This window comes from Ictidomys tridecemlineatus, chromosome 12 (assembly GCF_052094955.1).
Source record: "Ictidomys tridecemlineatus isolate mIctTri1 chromosome 12, mIctTri1.hap1, whole genome shotgun sequence".
Taxonomy (NCBI): Eukaryota; Metazoa; Chordata; class Mammalia; order Rodentia; family Sciuridae; genus Ictidomys; species Ictidomys tridecemlineatus.
Genome location: NC_135488.1, coordinates 107,663,180 through 107,683,975, shown reverse-complemented (window position 1 = coordinate 107,683,975; position 20,796 = coordinate 107,663,180). Strand labels below are relative to the sequence as shown.

General features: G+C 36.2%; 1 protein-coding gene across 6 annotated transcripts; it reads right to left on the bottom strand.

Moving 5' to 3' along the window:
- Positions 1–519: 519 nt before the first annotated feature.
- On the bottom strand, positions 520–19,743 carry Nt5c1b (5'-nucleotidase, cytosolic IB). 6 transcript variants are annotated; one of them, XM_078029624.1, is made up of 11 exons: positions 19,711–19,743; positions 17,754–17,843; positions 17,250–17,423; positions 16,548–16,702; positions 15,091–15,264; positions 14,673–15,000; positions 14,338–14,505; positions 13,150–13,279; positions 10,354–10,476; positions 9,760–9,944; positions 520–1,666 (listed from the first exon to the last, which is right to left on the bottom strand). In XM_078029624.1, the coding sequence occupies exons 1-11, from the start codon at positions 19,741–19,743 to the stop codon at positions 1,334–1,336; spliced, it is 1,893 nt and encodes a 630-aa protein (XP_077885750.1). In that variant the 3' UTR covers positions 520–1,333. The 6 variants fall into 6 exon arrangements, with proteins under 6 accessions (XP_077885750.1, XP_077885751.1, XP_077885752.1 ...); XM_078029625.1 differs by having other exon boundaries at positions 15,091–15,275; positions 16,568–16,702; XM_078029626.1 differs by having other exon boundaries at positions 14,721–15,000; positions 15,091–15,275; positions 16,568–16,702.
- Positions 19,744–20,796: the final 1,053 nt, after the last annotated feature.

Below are 20,796 nucleotides of genomic sequence, written 5' to 3'. Positions count from 1 at the left end.
CACAACTAATATACTTTGTACTGGTTTTCAACAAATTAGGGAGAAGATTAAAAGATGTGTGCCACCTGTGGTGTTTCTCAATTAGAGCCAGGGTGGAATCTTTATGTGAAGGAAGAGTAGAGATGGAGGTAGGCATAGAGAGAGCAGGAAAGAGTATGAGGACAAGAGGAAGAAAATAATCCTTAGATTTGTTATGTAATTGCTGTGTGGCTTTTGCCTGGAACTTAATAGAGTGACTAATCCAAAGGCAATGGAAGTAATGACAACTCTTTTTGAATAATGTGTAACAGAGAAGAAAGAAACACATGACTTAAATATTTGAATTTGAATTTTGGTCCTACCACTTATTAGCTTCACATCCTTGGACAACCTACTTATTATTTTTGAATTTTAAGTTCCTCATTGAAAGAAAAGGAAGGTAATAATACTATGTCACAAACATTTAATTTGATAAGAAAATGAGATAATACAAAAATCACTAGCTCACTATCCCTAACATATGGTATATTATGGTTACTAACCAATCAAATGTTAATGAAAGTAAGACAAAAATTATAACAGAATGGCAGAGGCCATGATACAACATGTCATGACACATTTTGAAGTGGTGGCCAATTTCCCCCCCTCACACGAATATTGGCACAACTTGCCTAGTCCAAAGCAGGAGTCTTTGAATATGAAGTTTTATAGTTCAGAGGCAATTAACTCACCAAGAAAGTTTCAAAGAACCCTTCTCAGTAGGCTGTGTCTAGAACTTGTCTTACAAAGTGCCCTATCTTACAAAGCTTATATAGTCAGCTGTTTTATTTCCAAATGAAGTGTCAAAACTGGTAAACTCATGCATGTAGAGAGTAACATTTTCATTTCAACTTATTTTTCAAGAGCATACTTAAAACACTTTCCACCTTTGAAAACCACTAATCTAAGGTGATGATGGGTAACAATTCATTCTATGTACCAAATTCAAAAAATGAAAGAAAAGGAAGGTAATAATACTATGTCACAGAACAAAAATGAGCATTGTTCTGTGAAACTAAGAAAGTTTCTGAAACAGCCCCTTAGTCATTCAAGTATTCAAATTCAAAATTTATCCTAAAGAGTCATCATGATTTACACAAAGGCAGGTGCAATGGCATTCAACAGCATTGACAAAGAGAAGTAGCTTGAAGGTTACTTGATAGTTGAAAATGTTGCCCCAGAACATGAAGAGGAAACTTCCAAAAGGAGCTAGTTTTTAGGTCCAAGCTTCTAAAATACCTGATTACTCTAAACATCCAAAGGAAGTTTCCTCTGTAATACTAGAATGTCACTGTTCTTTTTCTTGTCCTCATCGCTAAGTGTGGTATTTTTGGCCAACTCCATAAGGTACATGAGCTGTGATGGTGCCTAATTTCTTTGCCCCTTCAATGTGGAACATCTGGTCATCAAAGAAGATGTGGGGACGGATCTTCACCAAGATGGGACCTTTAGGGGCTCCCGCAAGAAAAAGAGCTTCGTCTATCTCTAGACCCCAGCGGCGAAGAGTCTTCAGCACCCGGGCACCTGAGCTGGCTGCACTTCGGGCTGTAACCAGGTAGGTCCTGATAGGACAAAGTAACCGTTCATCTTTGGCATAAAACTTCTTTTGCAGTCTGCCTAAGTCTTCCAGAAAGCCTTTCAAGGGACCCTGTGAAAGGAACATATGTCACAGCTGTAAACTAGTGAACCAAAGGAAGTCATCACTGAAATAGCAGAGGCTTATAAGAGCTTATACAAAGATCTAATCTAACAGTACATGACATGCAGTGTTACTAGGCTGAAGGAATAATGCTAAAAACTCGCTTTATTTATGTAAATATATATCCTTATATGCAACCATATTTGCATTCCTGGAATTAAGATAGGATGACCATATGATTTATCATCTAAGTCAAGCTATTTTAGGGCTAGGGCTGTGGCTCAGCAGTAGTGCACTTGCTTGGCATGTGTGAGGCACTGGGTTTGGTTCTCAACACAGCATATAAATAAATAAAATAAAGGTCTATCAACAACTAAAAAAATTTAAAAAGATATTTTAACATGTGAAAGAAACATTCCATAATAATTAAACCAGGACAATAGACATAAACTATTTGTGGCAAAGAGTTATAGATGATCACACTCTAACTTTAGTTGGTTGCCAAAAGCACTGATTTAAATTTTTCAGAATTGCATATTTTAAAAGTTTACTCACTTGTCTAGTATAATGTTGTTTTTTAAAAAAATCTTGGCCTGAATCCAACCTTGTCTTATAGTTTCTTTGTATATTTTCATACCTACTTTTATTTCCACCTTTCTGAATAGTTTTGGCTATATTTCTTGAATAGAGAATAGAACTGAATTTTGCTATGTGATCAAATCTGGAAGTCTTTTTTTAAACAATAGATGAGTTTTAATCCCTTTACATTTATTCATATTAGAAATATGCTTTATATGGGTTCTATTTTGTAATTTTGTTATATTTTCTAAGTCTGAAAATTTTAAAAGATTATTCATTAAATGTCTTTATCCTTTGTATGTATATATGTATGGTTTCTCTAACGTTAGAAGCTTTAAATTATCTTCTACTGGTCACATTTGTAACTATAACATTTTAGGACGCTTAGTCCTCTATTTTTTAAAATCCTTGGTTTATTATACTTTATTATGAGAAATAAAGAAATTAGAGTATTTTTTCTCAATATTTATCTCATCCTCTACTTATCCATCATAAAATTTTTAGTCATTTAATTAATCTTTCTCAGTGTTTACATTTACATTATCAAATATTCCTTTATTTTTAGAAACTTCACATTTTTATTCTTTGATTACTATAGATGAAAACATCAGAATACTTAATATTCTGTAGACTTTCTTTTTTCCATATATTTTTCTATTTCTCATTGGTTATATAATTACAGCATTGTTAGGACACATAATATTAGCCCCCCACACACATACCTTTTTTGCCATTACTCTAGTCCCTGCAGACCTTTAAATCTATGGTTAAATATATTCTATGCCCATTTGTGCTTTACTCCATCCAGTCATCCACATGTTGGAAAAAGTTTGTCTTACTCTACTAGTTTTCTCCAGAAAAATCTCATGGAAATAATCCTTGAGAATTTAGTGTGTTTTCAACTGTTTGGTGGTTTGCTCTGCGCTTCAGCTTTTGACTAGATGTAGAATCCATGATTTATATTTTCTCTCCATAAGACCTTTTTTTAAAATTTTTAAAATTTTTTATTTTATTTATTCTAATTTGTAATATGTGACAGCAGAATGCAACTCAATCCATATTACACAAATAGAGCAGAATTTTTCATGTCTCTGGTTGAACAAGGTAGAGTCACACCCTTCGTGTTTTCAAACATGTACTTAGGGTAATGATGTCTGTCTCATTTCACCATCTTTCCCATCTCCATGCTCCCCCTTCTCCTCCCTCACCTTTGCCTTATCTAAAGTTCATCTATTCCTCCTATGCTCCCTCCCTCAATCCCCATTATGAATCAGCATCCTTATATCAGAGAAGACATTCAGTATTTGTTTTTTGGGGATTGACTTACTTCATTTAGCATTATATTCTCCAACTCCATCCATTTACCTGCAAATGCTATAATTTTATTCTCTTTTTAATGCTGAATAATATTCCATTGTGTATATATAAGATCTTATAAGTAGTTTTTTTTCTATGGAGTGTGGCTGTTGAAAAGTCTGAGGGAAGCTTAATAACTACCCGACCCACCCACCACTTATGTGGATTGGTCTGTCTGTGGGCAGACAGCCCAAATAATTATTATTCTTTGAAATCAAATAATTTAATTTGGCTATCTCAGTGATGCTCTATTTTCCTATCAGAAAACATGGACTTATATCTCTAATAATTTAATAATTAATGTATGTTTTAAAATCTGATAACACAAGAATGTTTTCTTGATTTGTATTTTATATAAATTTGATCTTTACTTAATCACATCTCACTCAGTAATTTCAATGTTTTACTTCAGGGATTCCACTTATACATATTTTGGACTTTCTTTCCCTGGGATCTTTTTCTGCCATTTTTCTCTCTAAAATATTTTCAATTCTACTAATATTGGCACATTTTGGCACTCTACATTTCACATTTTATCATCTATTTCCCTGATTATTTCATTTTATTTATATTTTATGATTCTGCTTTATATTAAAGTTTTTGTTGTGGCAAATTCTCACTATCTTCACCTGAACCATGGAAACTTTTCCTAGTGAAAATTCTTCATCCACTATTATTAAATGATGTTATTTTTTGATCTGCCTTTTTCTCTTGGCATCTTTGCCTGTATTCTCTTTTTATTAATTATACCAAAGTAGATGGATTTTCCTTGGAACTGTTGGTGGTTTGGGGAGACTCACTTTTTAACAATTCAAAGGTTTCCTTCTCTGTTTTTAGGAAACCAAATGTTATCTGGAAACAAGACCTCTTATATTAATATTTGCTTGGTTCTACCTTCCTCTGAGGCTGCATATATCAGAATAAGCAAGTAAATTTAACTTCTAAAGGTTAGAAGCATAAGTGGAAAAACTGTGACTCTTTTTCCTTTTATTTGGGAAATACAGTAAAATTGGTGGAGCCATTGTGGTCACAGTTTGTCTTTGATACTCAGAAGGACACTATTCTTGTTACACTGAATACTTTCCAAAGGAATGAAATAGGAATATTGAATTTGTGTAACCATATTCAAACCAGTTATCTACTCATTCTCTTTTACTTCTATTTTTGTGTATGTTTTATAATCTATATATTTGTTCACTACTAAAAGCATATAATTTATGAATAAAATGTGAGACTATTAGGCAAAGTTATTAAAAATACTTTTTTTGAGGAGATGTATGATTTAAAACATTTGGGAATCTACCTAAGATGTAGAAAGCCAAAAGGACTATTCCTACTTTAAGAAAAACACCTGACAATCTGAAAGTATTATAACTTTTCTTCAGTTCATAAGAGAGCCAATATTAAATGGCAACCAACTACCATGGAATCTAAGGAAAAAACGGGTGTCTTTCCAAGTAAAGATGAGATGAAAGAGCTGCTACACCCATGGCAAAGCATTGAGGAAAGAAATAGCAGACACTGTATAAGCAAGAATGAAAAATTCAGGTGATTTAGAAAACACATTAATAAAGGATGGAATCATGAGTACAGACGCTGTGTGATGCACAGACACCAGTACACACTTTATCAAAACTTTACTGCCTGGACTTGCCTAGGTGTTTATGAGAAAGATTTCAGGCAGAGTAGGAGACAGAAGAAAGCCATCCTTGATGGTACAGCCTTGGAAGAGCAGAACAGCCACTTTGAGAAATGACTGAAATACTACCTAGTGCCTATATCCCAAGGACCTAGAGGCTTCACTACTAGAAAGACTTTAAGCATGTTATCCTCCAGGGCACAAGTAAAGATCTACTATGACTGGGAAAGGGTAAAGGAAAAATCTTCTACTCCTGGGGGAGGCAGAAGAATTTATCATAGACCCAGACCATTAGGCATCTTCCTTTACTGGGGGAAAGGCAAAGTCCTTGTCCTTAGAGTCCTAGGAGAGACAGAGCAGGCAGAGAGACAAAGAAGCAACAGCTGGGAATGTAGATTCATCTGAGACACAGACTTATAGAGAAGGCCTAAAGCTGAAAGTACAGCAGAAAACCCTCAGGGCAAACCTAGCTGCATCTTTAGAACACATTTAATACTAGAAAAATTTGAAGCCTGTGATGCAGTGAAGAAAATCATAGCACAATATCTAAAACCAGCTTAACTCTTGATTACATTGATTCAATATATCATAATAGTTTCTAGTAGAAGAGGAAGAATAACTGTTACAAGGCAAAAATATTATTCATAAAAGTCTTCACATTCATACACTACAATTAGTAATATCAAATTTTATGAAACCACAAAAATTGAACAAAACGAAAGTGCAATTCTCTTTCAAGAGAAATAAAAAAGGTTAGACTTGGTGATGACCCAAATGTCATAAATATAACAGAAGCAACTGAAGGAGACTATAATTAATATCTCAGCATCTACTTTAAAGTAGATATCACGCATGAGGAAAAGAGAGTTGAAGGGAAATTCTAGAAATAAAAACGATTTCACAGAAATGAATACTTTCAATGGATATACTAGTAGACTCATCATGGCTAAGAAAGGAATGAATAAACTTGAAAAAATAGATGAATAGAAATTACCCAGACTTAAAAAAAATGAATAAAAGGGTGGAGAGAAAGAGAGCAAAACACTGAAATTCTGTGGGACACACACACACACACACACACACACACACACACACACACACAGTATTTAAACAGCCTAAATAAAAAATACACAGAAAATCTTGAAGGCAGCCAGGGAGAAATGGATACATACAGAGGACCACAGATAGAAATTTCAGAAAATTTGTTATCAGAACCTATATAGAATGACATTAGAAGACAATGGAAAGACATCTTCAAAGTGCTGAAAGAAAAAATACAGTAAACCCAGAATGTTATTAAAAATAAGGAGAAATGACTTTTAAGGCAAAGAAAAACATAATTCATTACCAGCAGAATTTTCTTACATGAAATATGAAAAGGTGATCATGCAAATATTTAAAATACTATGAATATAAAAGACATTTTTTTGTCTTATCCTTATTCACTCAAAGATATTTGATTACCAGAATAAAAAGTAGCTAACAGGGTTTTGAGAGTTTATAGATAAAATGTATGAACTCAATGCTACAAAATATGGTAGAGTGTTAAATAGTGTTTTGGGGGTACATTGTCATCTTATACAAAGATGATATGGAATCTTATAGAAAGATGATATGTATCATATTGCTCGAGAGTGTATTGTGCATAATCTACCAATATTTGGAAAAACTCAGAATATTTGACAATTAAATAATTTACTTCTAAATAGCTAAAGGATAAGAGTGGAAGATATAAATTAAAAAAATATTTTTAACCGAATGAAAATTATACTACTTACTAATATTTAGGGAATGTAACTACAGCAGTGTATAGAGGAAACTTCATAAGAAATGAAATGAGGTCTCAAATCAGTGACCTCAGCTTCCACATTAAAAATCTTAGAAACATCTGGTTCATTTTAAAAGATAAATAAAATTGATAAATCTCTGATGAGAGTGACCAAATAAATCAACAAATAAATGAAGATACTTATTATTAATATCAGAAATGAGAGAGGAGACACGTCACTAAGGATCCTGTAAATAATTAAAGAAAATATAAAAAACCTTTATGTTCATAAAAACAACTTAATTGAAACTGATGAATTCCTTAAAAGATACAAATTCATAAACACAGAGAAGAAAGGAAATGAAAATATGAATAATAGCTCTGTAGCTATTAAGAAAAGTCCAGGTCCAGATGGCTTCTCTAGAAAGATCTACCAAACATTTAAAATAGTTTGCATTATTTTTATGATATCAGCATTTCTCTTTGACCAAAATTAGTTCAAGATATTGTAAGAAAACTATAGAACTATATTGTTCATGAACATGAAGGCAAAGAAAAATCTAAATTTTAGCAAGTTGGATCCAGCAGTATATAAAAAGGGATATCATATGACAACCTGAGTTTATACCAACAGAGCAAAACTGCTTTAACATTTAACATGCACCAATGTAATTTATATATCCATAAACTAGAGAAACCACATGATTTTCTCAATACATACAAAAATCCAACATCCACTTACAAAAAAAAAAAAAAAAAGCTAGCAATCGAAGGCAACTCTCTCAAGTTGACAAAGGGATCTAAAAAGAACCTATAGCTAACATGCTTAAGAGTTAAAGATGTTCCCCTAAGGTCAGGTCAAGGAGTTCCATTCTCATCACTACCATTAAACATTGTACTGGATGGACTAGCAAGGTAATTAGGCAGAAGAGATAAAGAAAAAACATACAACATAGAAAGATAGAAACAACATTGTCTTCATCCATAGTCACCATTGTTGCCTACTTAGAAAAACTCAAATAAGGGGCTGGGGATGTGGCTCAAGTGGTAGCGCGCTCGCCTGGCATGTGTGTGGCCTCAGCACCACATACAAACAAAGATGTTGTGTCCACTGAAAACTAAACAATAAATATTAAAATTCTCTCTCTCTCTCTTTAAAAAAAAGAAAACCTCAAATAATCTACAAAAATGTTATGACTAAAAAGGCAATTTAACAGGACTGAAGGTTACAAGGTCAGCATACAAAAATCTATTGTGTCTTTGCAATAAATTATTGGACATTAAAGATTTTTAAAGTACCAATTTATAATATGATCAAAACATAAAATGTATAGGTATGAACTAACAAAATATGCAAAATCTGTATTCTGGAACCTATAAAACACTATGAAATAAAGAAATTTAAAAATTCTAAATGAATGGAGAGATATACCACATCCATGAACCAAAATACTCAATATTTTTGAAGTATTTGTTCTCCCCATATTTAGCTATAAATTCAATAAAAACCCAATGAAAGTTGCAGCAGGACTTCCCCTCCACCCCAAGATAGATAAGAGCTTTTAAAATCTGTATAAATATGCAAGGAGTTAGTCTATCAAAAACAGTTTTGGAAAAATAAGTCAGAGAACTCATACCAACTGAGTTTAAGACTTACTCTAAAACTATGATAATCAAGACAGTATAGTATTGATGAAAAGATGAATACTTATATCAAAGGAACAGACCAGAAAGCCTTTTCACCAAATAGTGCTAGAACAATCAGTGTATCCAAAAGCAGAGAAAATAAACTACAGGCAATATTTTATTTCAACACAATATTAACTCAAAAGAGATCATGATTGTAAGACCTAAAACAATAAAACTTCTGAACATCAACAGAGAAGACAAAGCTTTGTGACCTGGATTTTAGGCAAACATTTCTTAGATAACACATTGAAAGCGAAATTTGTGAGAACAAATTGATAAAACTGACTTCATCATAATTTAAATATCACTTCCCTAGTGTGAGGTTACGAAATAGTAAAACTTTTCAGTTTTTGAACAGTACATTCATAGTTTTATTCATGAAAGCCAAAATAACAATATTTAAGATTATTAAGGTTCAAAGAGAACTGAGGGGAAAAAAAAAAGAAAACTGAATGACTGAAGAATCCTAGCTTGAAACTGAATGATTTGATGTTTCAATTTCCTTTGGTTCAGAAGTTGTAGGTTTTTTTCATTTCATATATTGATTTTAACACTTCAGTTCATGGATGGGTTCTTGAAATGTAAATATTTACTTTCAGTTTGATTAAGTCTTCACAATTTGCACTTTTTGAGATTCATATTTGATTCAGTTCAAACTCTTAGTCTTGCTATTTTCTCAGTTAAGTGATGTCTTTTTTTGAGAGAAACAAGTGTTTACTGATCTAGTAGAAATTATCTTAATATTTTGAGAACCTATTATGTGGAAATGGTGTATTGGTGGGTGGTGTTTCCTCTGTCACTCATAATTTGGAGGGGGTGAACTCATTATCATGGGATGATCACAGAAGTATTTATAAAAGATAGTTAAAAGACTCTTAAATTTTAAAAAAAATGTCAGCAGTGGATGCTTCAAAGTGAAGAATTCCCAAATGAAAAGAAAAAACTGCAAGGACGAAACAGGGAAAAAGGGACTGCCAAAAATAATTTAAAAAACTATCATAATGAACAAATATTTATATCCTTATGTTGGAAAATCAGTACATCAAAATTAATCAGAGCTTATGTACCTACCTGAGCAAGCGGCTTATTTTCAAATAGTGTTTCATGTTGAAAGAATTTGTCCAGCCCGTGCTCTTTGGCAATTTGTTCAGACTCATCAGAGAAGAGGACAGCATCCCCATCAAAGGCCACACGGAGCTGTGTGTCACAGTAAGACATATCTTTGGCTCCATCAAACATTGTTGCAGAGGCAATACCTGACAGATCATGGGGATCTATTAATACTCTGTAGGGTCATGAGTTTTAGTTTCTCCCACCAACCCAAAACAAACCCCAAACCAAACCAAAACAAAACGAAAACAAATGCCCTCCCAACCCCATTTCCTCTCTAGCTATTATCTGATGAGACAACTCCTCTCTACCCACACACCTCTCAGAACAGAGGCCTATCATTCATTACCTGTTTCAATAGGAGTGGGAAGTAAAAATAGATTGTGGGTCAGTCACTAAGGAGGTCCCCCCCACCTCCAGGAAAGTCAAAGCTCTAAAGGACAAGCATAAGGGCTTCCAAGTGTGAAAACGCCTTAGAAGACCCAAGACATAAGCCACATCATCCTATGTGAATCATCAGTGCAGAGCTCTTTACTAACTAGAGGGTTAAAATACCTTCTTGTATTGCTTCTTGGACTTTTTCAGAATCCGCAGAAAGATACAAGTTGGTAAGATATGCCTTCAAATAGCCAATGGGACTTTTTCCACCAGTCAAACAGAAGCGGTCAATTAGTAGGCCTATTATTAGGCAAGAAAAACTTTGTTATGACCCAGACTAAAGACCATTCACTGTAAATCAATGAAAGTTACCTTATGAATAACTGAGTTTATTTTTAAATCCAAGTGAGTTCATTTGTACATCTAAATGAAAATTACTATGGAAATAATTAAAGTTTAAAATTACTTTCATAGCATCAATATTGAAAATTTTTCTCAGGTATTTTATAAAATAGGGAATGTTTTTTGATGCATTATAGTTTTTTAAAAGCATTTTCATATAGAACATGCTGGTTTATTCTCACAAAAGCATGCCAGATATTATCCTTAAGACAGAAAAGGATAATGAGACACAAAGACCTGTCTAACCCACCCATTCACTTGCATAGGGCAGACTTGAGGTATTTTCCTCTTGTTTAGACTACAGCAGTGTGCTCTTTTTGTTGCATTGTGACCTCCTTACTTGATAAAAAGGGGTCATCAGTTCGAAGTATGATATGTCAAGAGCTTTGTAATGTTGTGAACAACCAATAAAAAAAAAGGGGGGTCATCAAGTATGGCTCTATTTTAAGTACCATTCTTCAGTAGCAATACAATAGTAATAATAAATAATGCTAGGATTTAAACTGTTTTCCAAGAACAATAAAATATTTGAAATTGTCACTCTTTTCTGACTTGAAGCTTTTAATGAAATTATTAGTAGACTCAACATTTATATACTATTAAATGCCTTTCATATCAACAATTAAAAATACACTGCCTATTTGTGATAAGTTTGTAAAATAGACATCTAGCCACTAATACTGTGGATCAAAGAATAAATTGGTTAATTTTTCTAGAAAGTTAATTTGACAATACCTATTAAGAGCTTTTAGAAGTCTGAAATACTACCTAGGATTCCTTTCTTTCAGGGGTTTATCCTAAGGAAATAATATGAAATACTGATAAAAAATTATATTAAAAGATCTTAAGTCAGGGTTATTCATTTTTGTTCTTTGTGATACTGGGTATTGAACCCAGCCTTGGAGCATGCTAGGCAAGTGCTCTGCCACTGGGCTATATTCTCTACTTAGCTCAGGGTTATATATGAAAGCAAAACGTGTTCAATAATGTGAGTATAGTTAGGTGAAGTATAATATCATACATATAATAAAATATTATATATCTATTCAGAGTCTTTTGTAGATCTATGAGAAGCTGGGTAGATGCATGCAATATAAAGTAAGCTATCAGTTGAGTCAGCTGTTTGACACTGTAGGGTCAAAGGGAGTGGGTGGGATCCATCAACAGTAGAGGTGAAGTATGGCTGCTTTCATGCTAAGAAAATACTTTTACTTTTAAACATGAACTAATGTTGGGTATAAGTGACACAAAATCGGACCCTACAAATCTGTAAATTATTAATTTAATGATCCAGAAAATATTTGGTGACACTAGGTTTTCAGAAATGATTAAAATATTGTTCCTTTTCAAAAGGAGATCACAGTTTCCTGAGGAGCTGGGTATGTAAAAAGTTATAACAAAGACCACAGCAGAGAAAGTACTAACTAACTCTGGAGAAAAACTGTTAGTTTATCAATGAGGTTTCATGAAAAAGTTGTGCACAATTGGCTCATTGGGGGATTTCATATTTAAATAACTAATTCCTTATGCTTCCAAATTCAGCAGACTCAATGTGGTGAGGGATGTATAAACCTATATCACCTACTAAATCAAATAAAACCACGTGTCTTAAAAATAGTAGTTTTTCATTTTTTGAATGATTATTGTATGCCACTCATTTATGCTAAATCTTTTATATACATTTTCTCTTTTCATTCTTAATTCTATGAAGGCTGCATTTTTTAAAAGGCAAAATTTTAAAACTATGTCTCAGTAAGATAGCAATCTTATAATTAGGGTAATATAAAATAAAACACAATAACTTAAACCCAGTAATGAACCCAAAATATATTTTGATTATTTATAAATATGCCCGATTTAAACCTAAAATTTAAGAGTGTACAATTTAAACCTAAAATTTAAAAGTGTACAATTTAAACCTGATTTTGACTTAATATGCCAACAAGACTGGATATATTCCTTAGAAAAATGAATAGTTGTACACCAAATAAAAAGTCAGATAATTTCAAAGTAAGGAAAATGGAAACTTTAGGAAAAAGTGATATACTGATGGAAATGCTCTGGAGACTAGAGCCAATCAAATTTTCCATGTAAAGGAATCAAGACACTTTTACTGGCATGAGTATGGATTTGATGTATGGAAGAGAGAGCAGTCAGGAGAATCAGATTTTTAAGAGGAAAGGAGAGGTGAAAACCTTTAAACCCTTAACATGGATATGTGGTGAACAAGAAGTTTGATCAGGCAGAGAAAGCTTTTGGTTTGATGGCCCCTTGAAGTCAAGTTCAGAAGTGAAAAACATAAAACAGAAATATATTGCAGGGCCTGGGATTAAGACTTTGAAATTCACACTTGACAAGTTAAGTCCAGAGCTTTGAGCCCAACTCTGTGCTGAAGTTAAAAATGAACATGGCCTTTCTGCTTCTGACATAGGCAAATAAACATTCCTCACTCAGGAGGGGGTGTCGATATCAAAGATACTGCATTGGTTAGGCCACAGTTTAGCAAAATAACATGGCTTCTCTCTTCCAAAGCTATGAGCTGGTCTTCCACATGGTATTTATTTTACTTACCATAGTGATTGACGCTGTTTATAAGCCGCACTCCCACTTGGGCATGGTTATTAGTCATCAGTACAATATCAAATAATTCCTGATCATCAGGATACAGATCTCGGAGTCTAGAATTGACATGCTGCAGTGCCTGCAGGTTATAAACAAGGATGTAAGTAAAGAGGCACAGGCAAGATGGGCCTTGGGAGGCTGGAGAGGAAGCACCTCATCAGGATCAGATTCAAGCTCTGAAGAGTCTTCACCAAGAGATTATGGCTCCTTCATGTCAAGTTTATACCATTCATTTCTGTATTTTCCACCTCCCATACATAGGACCACTGTTAAGGTTTACATTTAATGTGTTCAAACATCACACATTTAGTATTATTAGAATTATCTCTGGGGGATAGATAGAAGGATCAGGCTAACCTTTTTTATGCTTTGTTTGTTTTAATTTGTAAAATCTGCCCTTATGATAATCTAACCATCATTTTTTTTTTACTGTGAAAAATACGGAACGCTTTAGGAATTTATACATCATTTTCTACAGAGGCCACAATGATCATCTCTGTGTGTTCCAATTTTACCATACCTACTGCAAGGGAATATTATTTTTAAACCAAGGGTCTTTAGGTTTGGGATTTCCTCTCATGCTTCTACTGGGGTTCCATAGTTCTTTCTACCTACAACTCCTAGAGGTGTCATTTGTTTTCGAATGGCTATATTATTGTGTAATAATTGTGTAAATTACACAGAGGATCTGTTATGAGTGCTATATATTCAGTGCATATTCATGCCCCTCAGTACCAGAAACATCTTCATTTTCTTAATTTTTATTTTTGTGGCCAGAGCAGCTAAAGTGACTTTCATCCCATTTTAATAAGATGTTTTATTTCTACTCAGGATTATAAACTCATTATTGCTTCTTAATAGGAAAGGTAACGTCCCACATCTAGGACTATGGGCTAAAGTCCTATAAGTGAAAACCTAAGGTGAACTGGGGCAATAATCATAGGTAAGGCATGTTAAAAATTTTTATAATGTTCAATTTACTAGAATTATCTCTGGGGGTAGGTAGAGAGAAGGACCTAGGAAATTGACAAAAATCGTCCAGAAAATGTAGGGGGAACTGGTAGAGTTCCCAAAGGTGGGCCCTGGTCCTTCTCTCGCAGTCCAAGGTCCTGGCAGAGCCAGACATCTTGTGGATACCTTGACAAAGCGGAACGCGGGCCCGGGAGTCAGGATGACGTTCTCATTAGTGAGCTGATATTCCATGTACTTTTCCAGACCTTCTTCCTCATAGATTCTCCTGTCATCCACCATGTTGAAGAGTGCCCGAGATGACACAGCGATGGTGATGGCGTTCTTGGGTTTGGGCTGCAAAGAAGGGCAAGGACAGGAGGAGATATCAACAGACAGAGGGACTGCATAGGAGCCGGTGGGGCGGGAAGAACCTGAACTGACTTGGCTATGCAATGGACTAGAGGGAGGTTGTGGGGCTGCAGGAGGCACTCCTGGGGTACCTGCACTGGGGGCCTGCTCACCGGCCGTGGGCGCGAGGAACTGGGGATTTTCTCGTACAGCAGCTTCACGGATGCCCAGTAGGCCTCATCTATCTCGTCTTCCTCCTGCAGCTTCTGCTGTTGCATTTCCGACATACAGTCGAGATCCATCTGGATGGAGGTAGGGTAGTGCGGGCGACGCTGGGAATAGGCCTTCCACTCGGTGGGAGTCGGGCGCGAATATTCCCGCGGCTGCATGTGCGAGTCTCGTGAGTCACTGCGTGTGTCCCGCGCCAGAGAGTTCCGGTTATCGCGGACATCACGCCCAAGGCTTTGAGCCCAGGCTTCTGGAGGCTCATACTTCTTGCGCCTGATGCTGGACTCTGGTTCTGGGAGTGAGGGAGCATCGTATTTCTTGCGCCTGCTGGTCTCAGACCCTGGGGGCGTGGGGCCATCGTACTTCTTGCGCCTCTGGCTGGACTCTGGTTCGGGGGGCGTGGGAGGCTGCGATTCGAGAGGCATTTCTGGCTCTGGCTGCGTTTTGGGCATTGGTGGAGAGGGTTCTGGCGAAGCCTGTGGTGGTGGAGAGTCCTCCTGGCTGGGGGAAGTAGATGAAGTTCGGGAGGTTGTGGAGCTGTTTTGGAGCTAGAGCAAGAAAATTGGTGCCTGGATTCAAGGTTTGATCCAGATCCTTATCCCCATCTCAGCCCAACTCTGATAAAGGAAAGCTGCCTATTTTGTCTGGACTGGTCCAAGAGGGATCATGGTTCATCTAAGCTCCTTTAAATAGAGCCTAAAGGGGTCAGGCATTTCTAGTCTATGAAATTAGGAATTTCATATTTCTGTTAAATAGACACACACTGCTTTCATTGTCCCCTAGCTTCCCCATCAGCACCTCACAGATGCATCTGGCAGCATCACCTTTTTTGGTTGTAAGTAGTTAAGATATAGGTCCTTTTCCTCACCCTCAGGCAGGTGGCACCCAGTTTGCAAGGTTCTGCCCTTGCCTGCCATGTACCTGCCTAGACAGAGGCCTCTGAAAGACCTTGAGTAGCAGATCTTGCTTGGCCAGTACCTCACTGTGTGGCCTCTAGTTATCTCCATGTGCAAGCTGCGCCAGACCTTCCTACCAGAACTCTCCACCTGGCATAGAGAGGGCCTGTCTCCCTATTTGCCATGTGAATAATGCTAAGACTGGAGAAGCAAAAACCTTTCACTGCCTTTACAGTAACCTGCAGCAGCTCAGTAGCAGAAAACCCTTTTCCTCAATAGGTAGGAACCATTCTTGAGAAGGGTCTCTTCTACTAAGGTGTGTAAGAAATTATTACACATCCATATATTTTACAGTTTTTATGATTGTTTCACATGTAACTCAAAGGGAAGTTCTTGATGAGATTGTTGAGCCCAGCCTGACAGAGATAGATAAATGAATACATGTATGAATACATATTCTTCCAGTGACTAGATCTTTATTTTCTCTGCATCTGAAAAAAATTCTCTATATATACATGTATATACATATACTTTTACTTATGTGATCAGGCCTAGTTAAGGGGCCAAAGCACACACAATCCAATGGGATTAATTTTTTGTCTTTTAACCTTTCTATATCCTCTTCTGAGAGCCAAGGGTACTCAATGAATTTTTTTTGAATGGATGAAGAAAGGTAAGAGAAAATGTGCAGGCTCTAGACATAGAAACTCCTGAGTTGTAATCTGACCTCTACCACTTAGTTACTGTGAAACCTTCAGCAAGTTGATTCCTCAATTTCCTCAGTGATAAAATGGGAGCTTATGAGAGAGTTTTTGTTATAGTTAAATTAACTAAAAAAACATAAAGTATAGAGGGATAGGGCCTGGCATGTAGAAAGCTTCAATAGATGTAAACCATTATTGCTTTTAATCTGCTTCCCCCCACCCTTTCATCTCTAGTTTTACCTTAAGACTGGTGTTCCTGCTTCTTGACTCCTCTACTGATGGAGGTTTGGTGGATGGGCTCCGAGATGTCCTAGACCACTGACTTCGTACAACACTTGCTCGAGAGTCTGGCTTCTGCAATGACTCTTGGGATCCCTAAAGGAGACAAGAGAGCCAGGATGTGTTTCCCCACCACTTGTTGCTTCTGTGTGCATAACTACAGAATAGTTATATCAGGCTAAAAATAACAGCAACCATTGAAAAGGCCCCTGGCCTCTGTGACCTTTTATTCAACCTAAGTCCTGTGCACTGTTGTAGCTCTGGCCCAACCCTGACTTCTGTATGAAGCTTGAGTTACCAAGGCTCCAAGTCTGATAGCCTCCTATTTTTTCAACCATGATTCTCCTTTTATAATACTTAGTACAGCTGAACATCTTTCCTCCATTTCCCCCATTTCCTCTCTTAAGGATAATCTATTAGTCCATACTAGAAAAATTACCTGATGGGTTTGCCTGAGGATAGCCGGTGTTTGTCTGCAGCAGGGTTCTAAAGTAACCGCCTACAAGGGCATAAAGCCCCCTGGCCTTCCTGTGGGCGGAGTCCATGGAGAGACAAGTCGAAGAGTTTCTGTTCCCCACATCCTTCCCCTTCCCAGATTGCCTGGGGCTCCCCTCCCAAATCAGGTCATGCAATCTCTGCTCACCCTCATCATGGTGATCTGCCGGCCCTGCTCCCACAACAGGCACACGTGAATATAAATACGTATTGTGCGGCAGGGGCTAGTTCCCTCAACTGCACAAAGGCAGCGTCTACACGACGGGTGACCCCGCATGGGGCAACATCTCAGCGGGTGATTCGGATAGACTGCATGCCTCATCTGAAAGATTGTGCAGAAAACGATCAATGTGATGGCCAGACTCCCATTCCCTCCCTGATCTGACAGAGGCCAGTCTCCTGTCTGCTGAGTGGAGGAGGCTGCTGTAGTTTCTACACCACATATTCTGCATAAACTGCCGGATGTGGACGCTGGGGAAGATGAGGTCCGCGTCTCCTAAGTTTGTTCTTAGCCTTCTCATGAGGACATTACTTATCCCTTACTACAGATATCAGCAGCTCAGTTTTCTCTCCAGGAATTCCCCTGCCTCTTGGAATTTGCCATTGCGCCTTCTGCTCCTTGTTTTCCTCAAAGGCGCAGAGTTCAGCTCACCTGATTGCTTAGCCGAACTCCCGACTTTTCAGTTTCCTTTCTTTTTTCTCCTTCTAGACTCTCTTTTGATTGCCTCATCCCATTCTCATTCTTAATATAAAAACAAAAAAAAATACTTATTAATTTTTAAACTCAGGGGCATTAGATACTTTGGGTTTGGGAATAAAAGGATAACTAAAACAGAATTTTTCTCCTTGCTAATATAAAAGTATGAACTTTAGACCTTATATTTTCCCCATTCTAACAAGCCTGGATAAAAATAACACATTTTACAAATATGAATTACACAAATCATTTTTATAAAAATTTGTTGGTTCATTGGTTTGAAATATTGACACATTTATCACTTAATTATTCTTATGGGAAATGCTATGGGAGGATTTTCCAGGGTTCAGCAGAGGTTGGATTTAAATATGACCTTGTTTGTACAGAACTGTTTTTTTCCCCCTTCATTTCCTCTAAAAGTTGCTACTTATGGAACTTTTCACTTTGCCATATAGAATTGAAAATTTCCATGTTCATTTTCCTTTTTTTTTAATGGTAAAATTCTCTTTAATTTCCTTGAATATATTAATAACAGCTATTTTTTGTGCATTGTAATTTGACATAATAGTGGGATACATTATGGCATTCGTATATGCACATAGCATAATTTAATAATTCTCACTCCCTAACCTTTTCCCTATTTGTTTTCTTAATTACTCAAGTGCCAGGGTTCTGAGTATCTGAGCCTCAACAATATTATTATGAGTCTTAATAATGAGAACTCTCATTCTGTAAAGATTTATTACAGACATTTTCTGTTCTTACTGTCAAATTACTTTCAGCATCTAGACCATTTCCTTATTAAAAAATTAATAAGGAAAACCACATGGGAGAAAAGAAGATAACTCACTCTACAGAAACCTATTCAAACATTCATGTCTTAATTTTCCATTGGGAGATAAACTTAGCAACTGTTTACATTGTTTCAAGTAATTCAATACCATTGATGTGACCAAGATTAGTGTCATTTTTCTGTTTAAGGAGCTTAAACAGACCAAGGTCCTTCAGAAGCCATCTCTGTTCATCCATTTATGCTGTATGCCTTGGACCAGGAATGTGTCATCAGTGTTAATTGAATAAGAATATGATCCCAGAGAATTAGCTACATGGCTCTCAAACTAATTCTAAAATTTTTCATCACCACTGCCATATCAGTCACCATAATATCCTATCATTTCTAACTCCAAAAGATATTTTAAGTCCCATTCTCTCTCTTTACTATTACTTTATTGCAGACTTCTTATCATAGTTCTTAGATTATGGCCTTTGAACGGATTTCATGGCCTCAAATCCTTCCCACTTCTAAATCTGTCAAGCTTATTATAAAATGTAAATCTGATTTACTTGGTTAGACAGACCAGGAGCCTTGTAATGCACTCCTGTCCATCTCCAACTTGTACAACTCTTTCAGGTTCTACAGATGCCAAATGACTTGTATTTGCCCACATGCCACCCTGGACTCCTTGTAATGCCCTCTTCCTTTAGTCATTTTGAAATTCAGCTTAGTGTTGCCTGGGGGCAGATCACAGAGGTAAACATTGTCTGTACTGTAAAGTTTGTACTGTCTGTGTCTTTTGTCTAAACTTTGCTGAGCACTGAATTTTGTTTTATGGGTTTCTTCTTGGTCTTTCTATGCTGTGCATTCTTCAGAGACAGACATTGGGTGTTTACTTCTTACCATTTAAGATCATGTGCTCAAGAAACTCTGACTTACTGAATTGAGTTAGTCTGTAAATGTTAATCTATTGTTTTCCTGTCATAGTTTCCTTTTCTTCTACCTCAGCTTTCCTCTACATAGAGCCATTATCTGAAATTATTTGTTTTCTGCGGGGCATTCCCTGAGGTGAAGGGTAGATTAACATTTACATTTCCTCAGCTTATTGGTAAGAGTCTAGGCATTTGGTTCACTCACTTTCTTTTTCTGTTTCAAAGATGTTTGACTCATTTCTTTAACTTGAAATTTTCTTGTTGTTACGCAGGATTTTGTCTCTTCAGCTCCATTTCCTATTGCTTCCCATGCTCAGTCTGGCTCTGCATTTAGAATGTCAAATTTGTGACATCACATGTGGTTCCATAGTAACAAACTGTGCAGACATAACTAGACTTTAAAAAAAAAAGTGCAATGTTGTTTCTTTATATTTGAGTACATCCAGTCATAACCATTGTCTGTGTTTTTAGAAATTGATTTCTAAACATTGTTAAAATGTTTAATATTTAACATTATCAATTTTAATCGATAATGCAGATCTGGAGGCTATTTTTAACAGCTGATATTTTGTTCTAGATGTGGTTTAGAAGTGAACCCAGCTTTAGTGTTTGGTGTTTCTTTTGCTTGTTGAGGAAGTCACTGTCAAAACTTTCATATGTCTGGACACAGATTAGAACGTTGCCTGTGCTATCTTGCCTTATGTTTGTCCCTTGCAACACTTTTGTTCCTACTATGCACACATAGAATATGTCAGTGGCAGCTCCCAGCTCTCTTTACAGAGTCCAGTGGTATTCTGCATTTTTATCTTTCTGATTTTATCTTCACCCAAACTTTCAATAAGATATACGTTCTATGCCAAGTGAGCTATTGAAACTGTCAAGGACTAAGGGAGATTCTGACCTTCTTAATGGGTGTTGTTGATAAATAAGTGTGAATATCCTAAGTTCTCCAAGGGGTTTTTTGTTAGAGAAACGTGTAGACTCTAGATTAGACTACTTGAGTTTGAATCCTTTCCCATATCACACCCTAGCCCCTTATCTCTCTGAGATCCTTAGCAAGATGATCAATTTTCTGACATCTCAATTTCCTCAACTGTAAAATGGAGATAATAATGGCATAAACATCAAAATGTTGTTTTGATGGTTGAAATATAAAGTACTCAAGACAGTAACTGGCATTCATAGGTAATTAATAAACATTAGCCACTTTGTCAGTTTTGTTAACAGCTCTACAACAGTGTTCAAATTGTAAGGGACTGGCAAAACGTCAGAGGAAGAGACCACCAAGAGA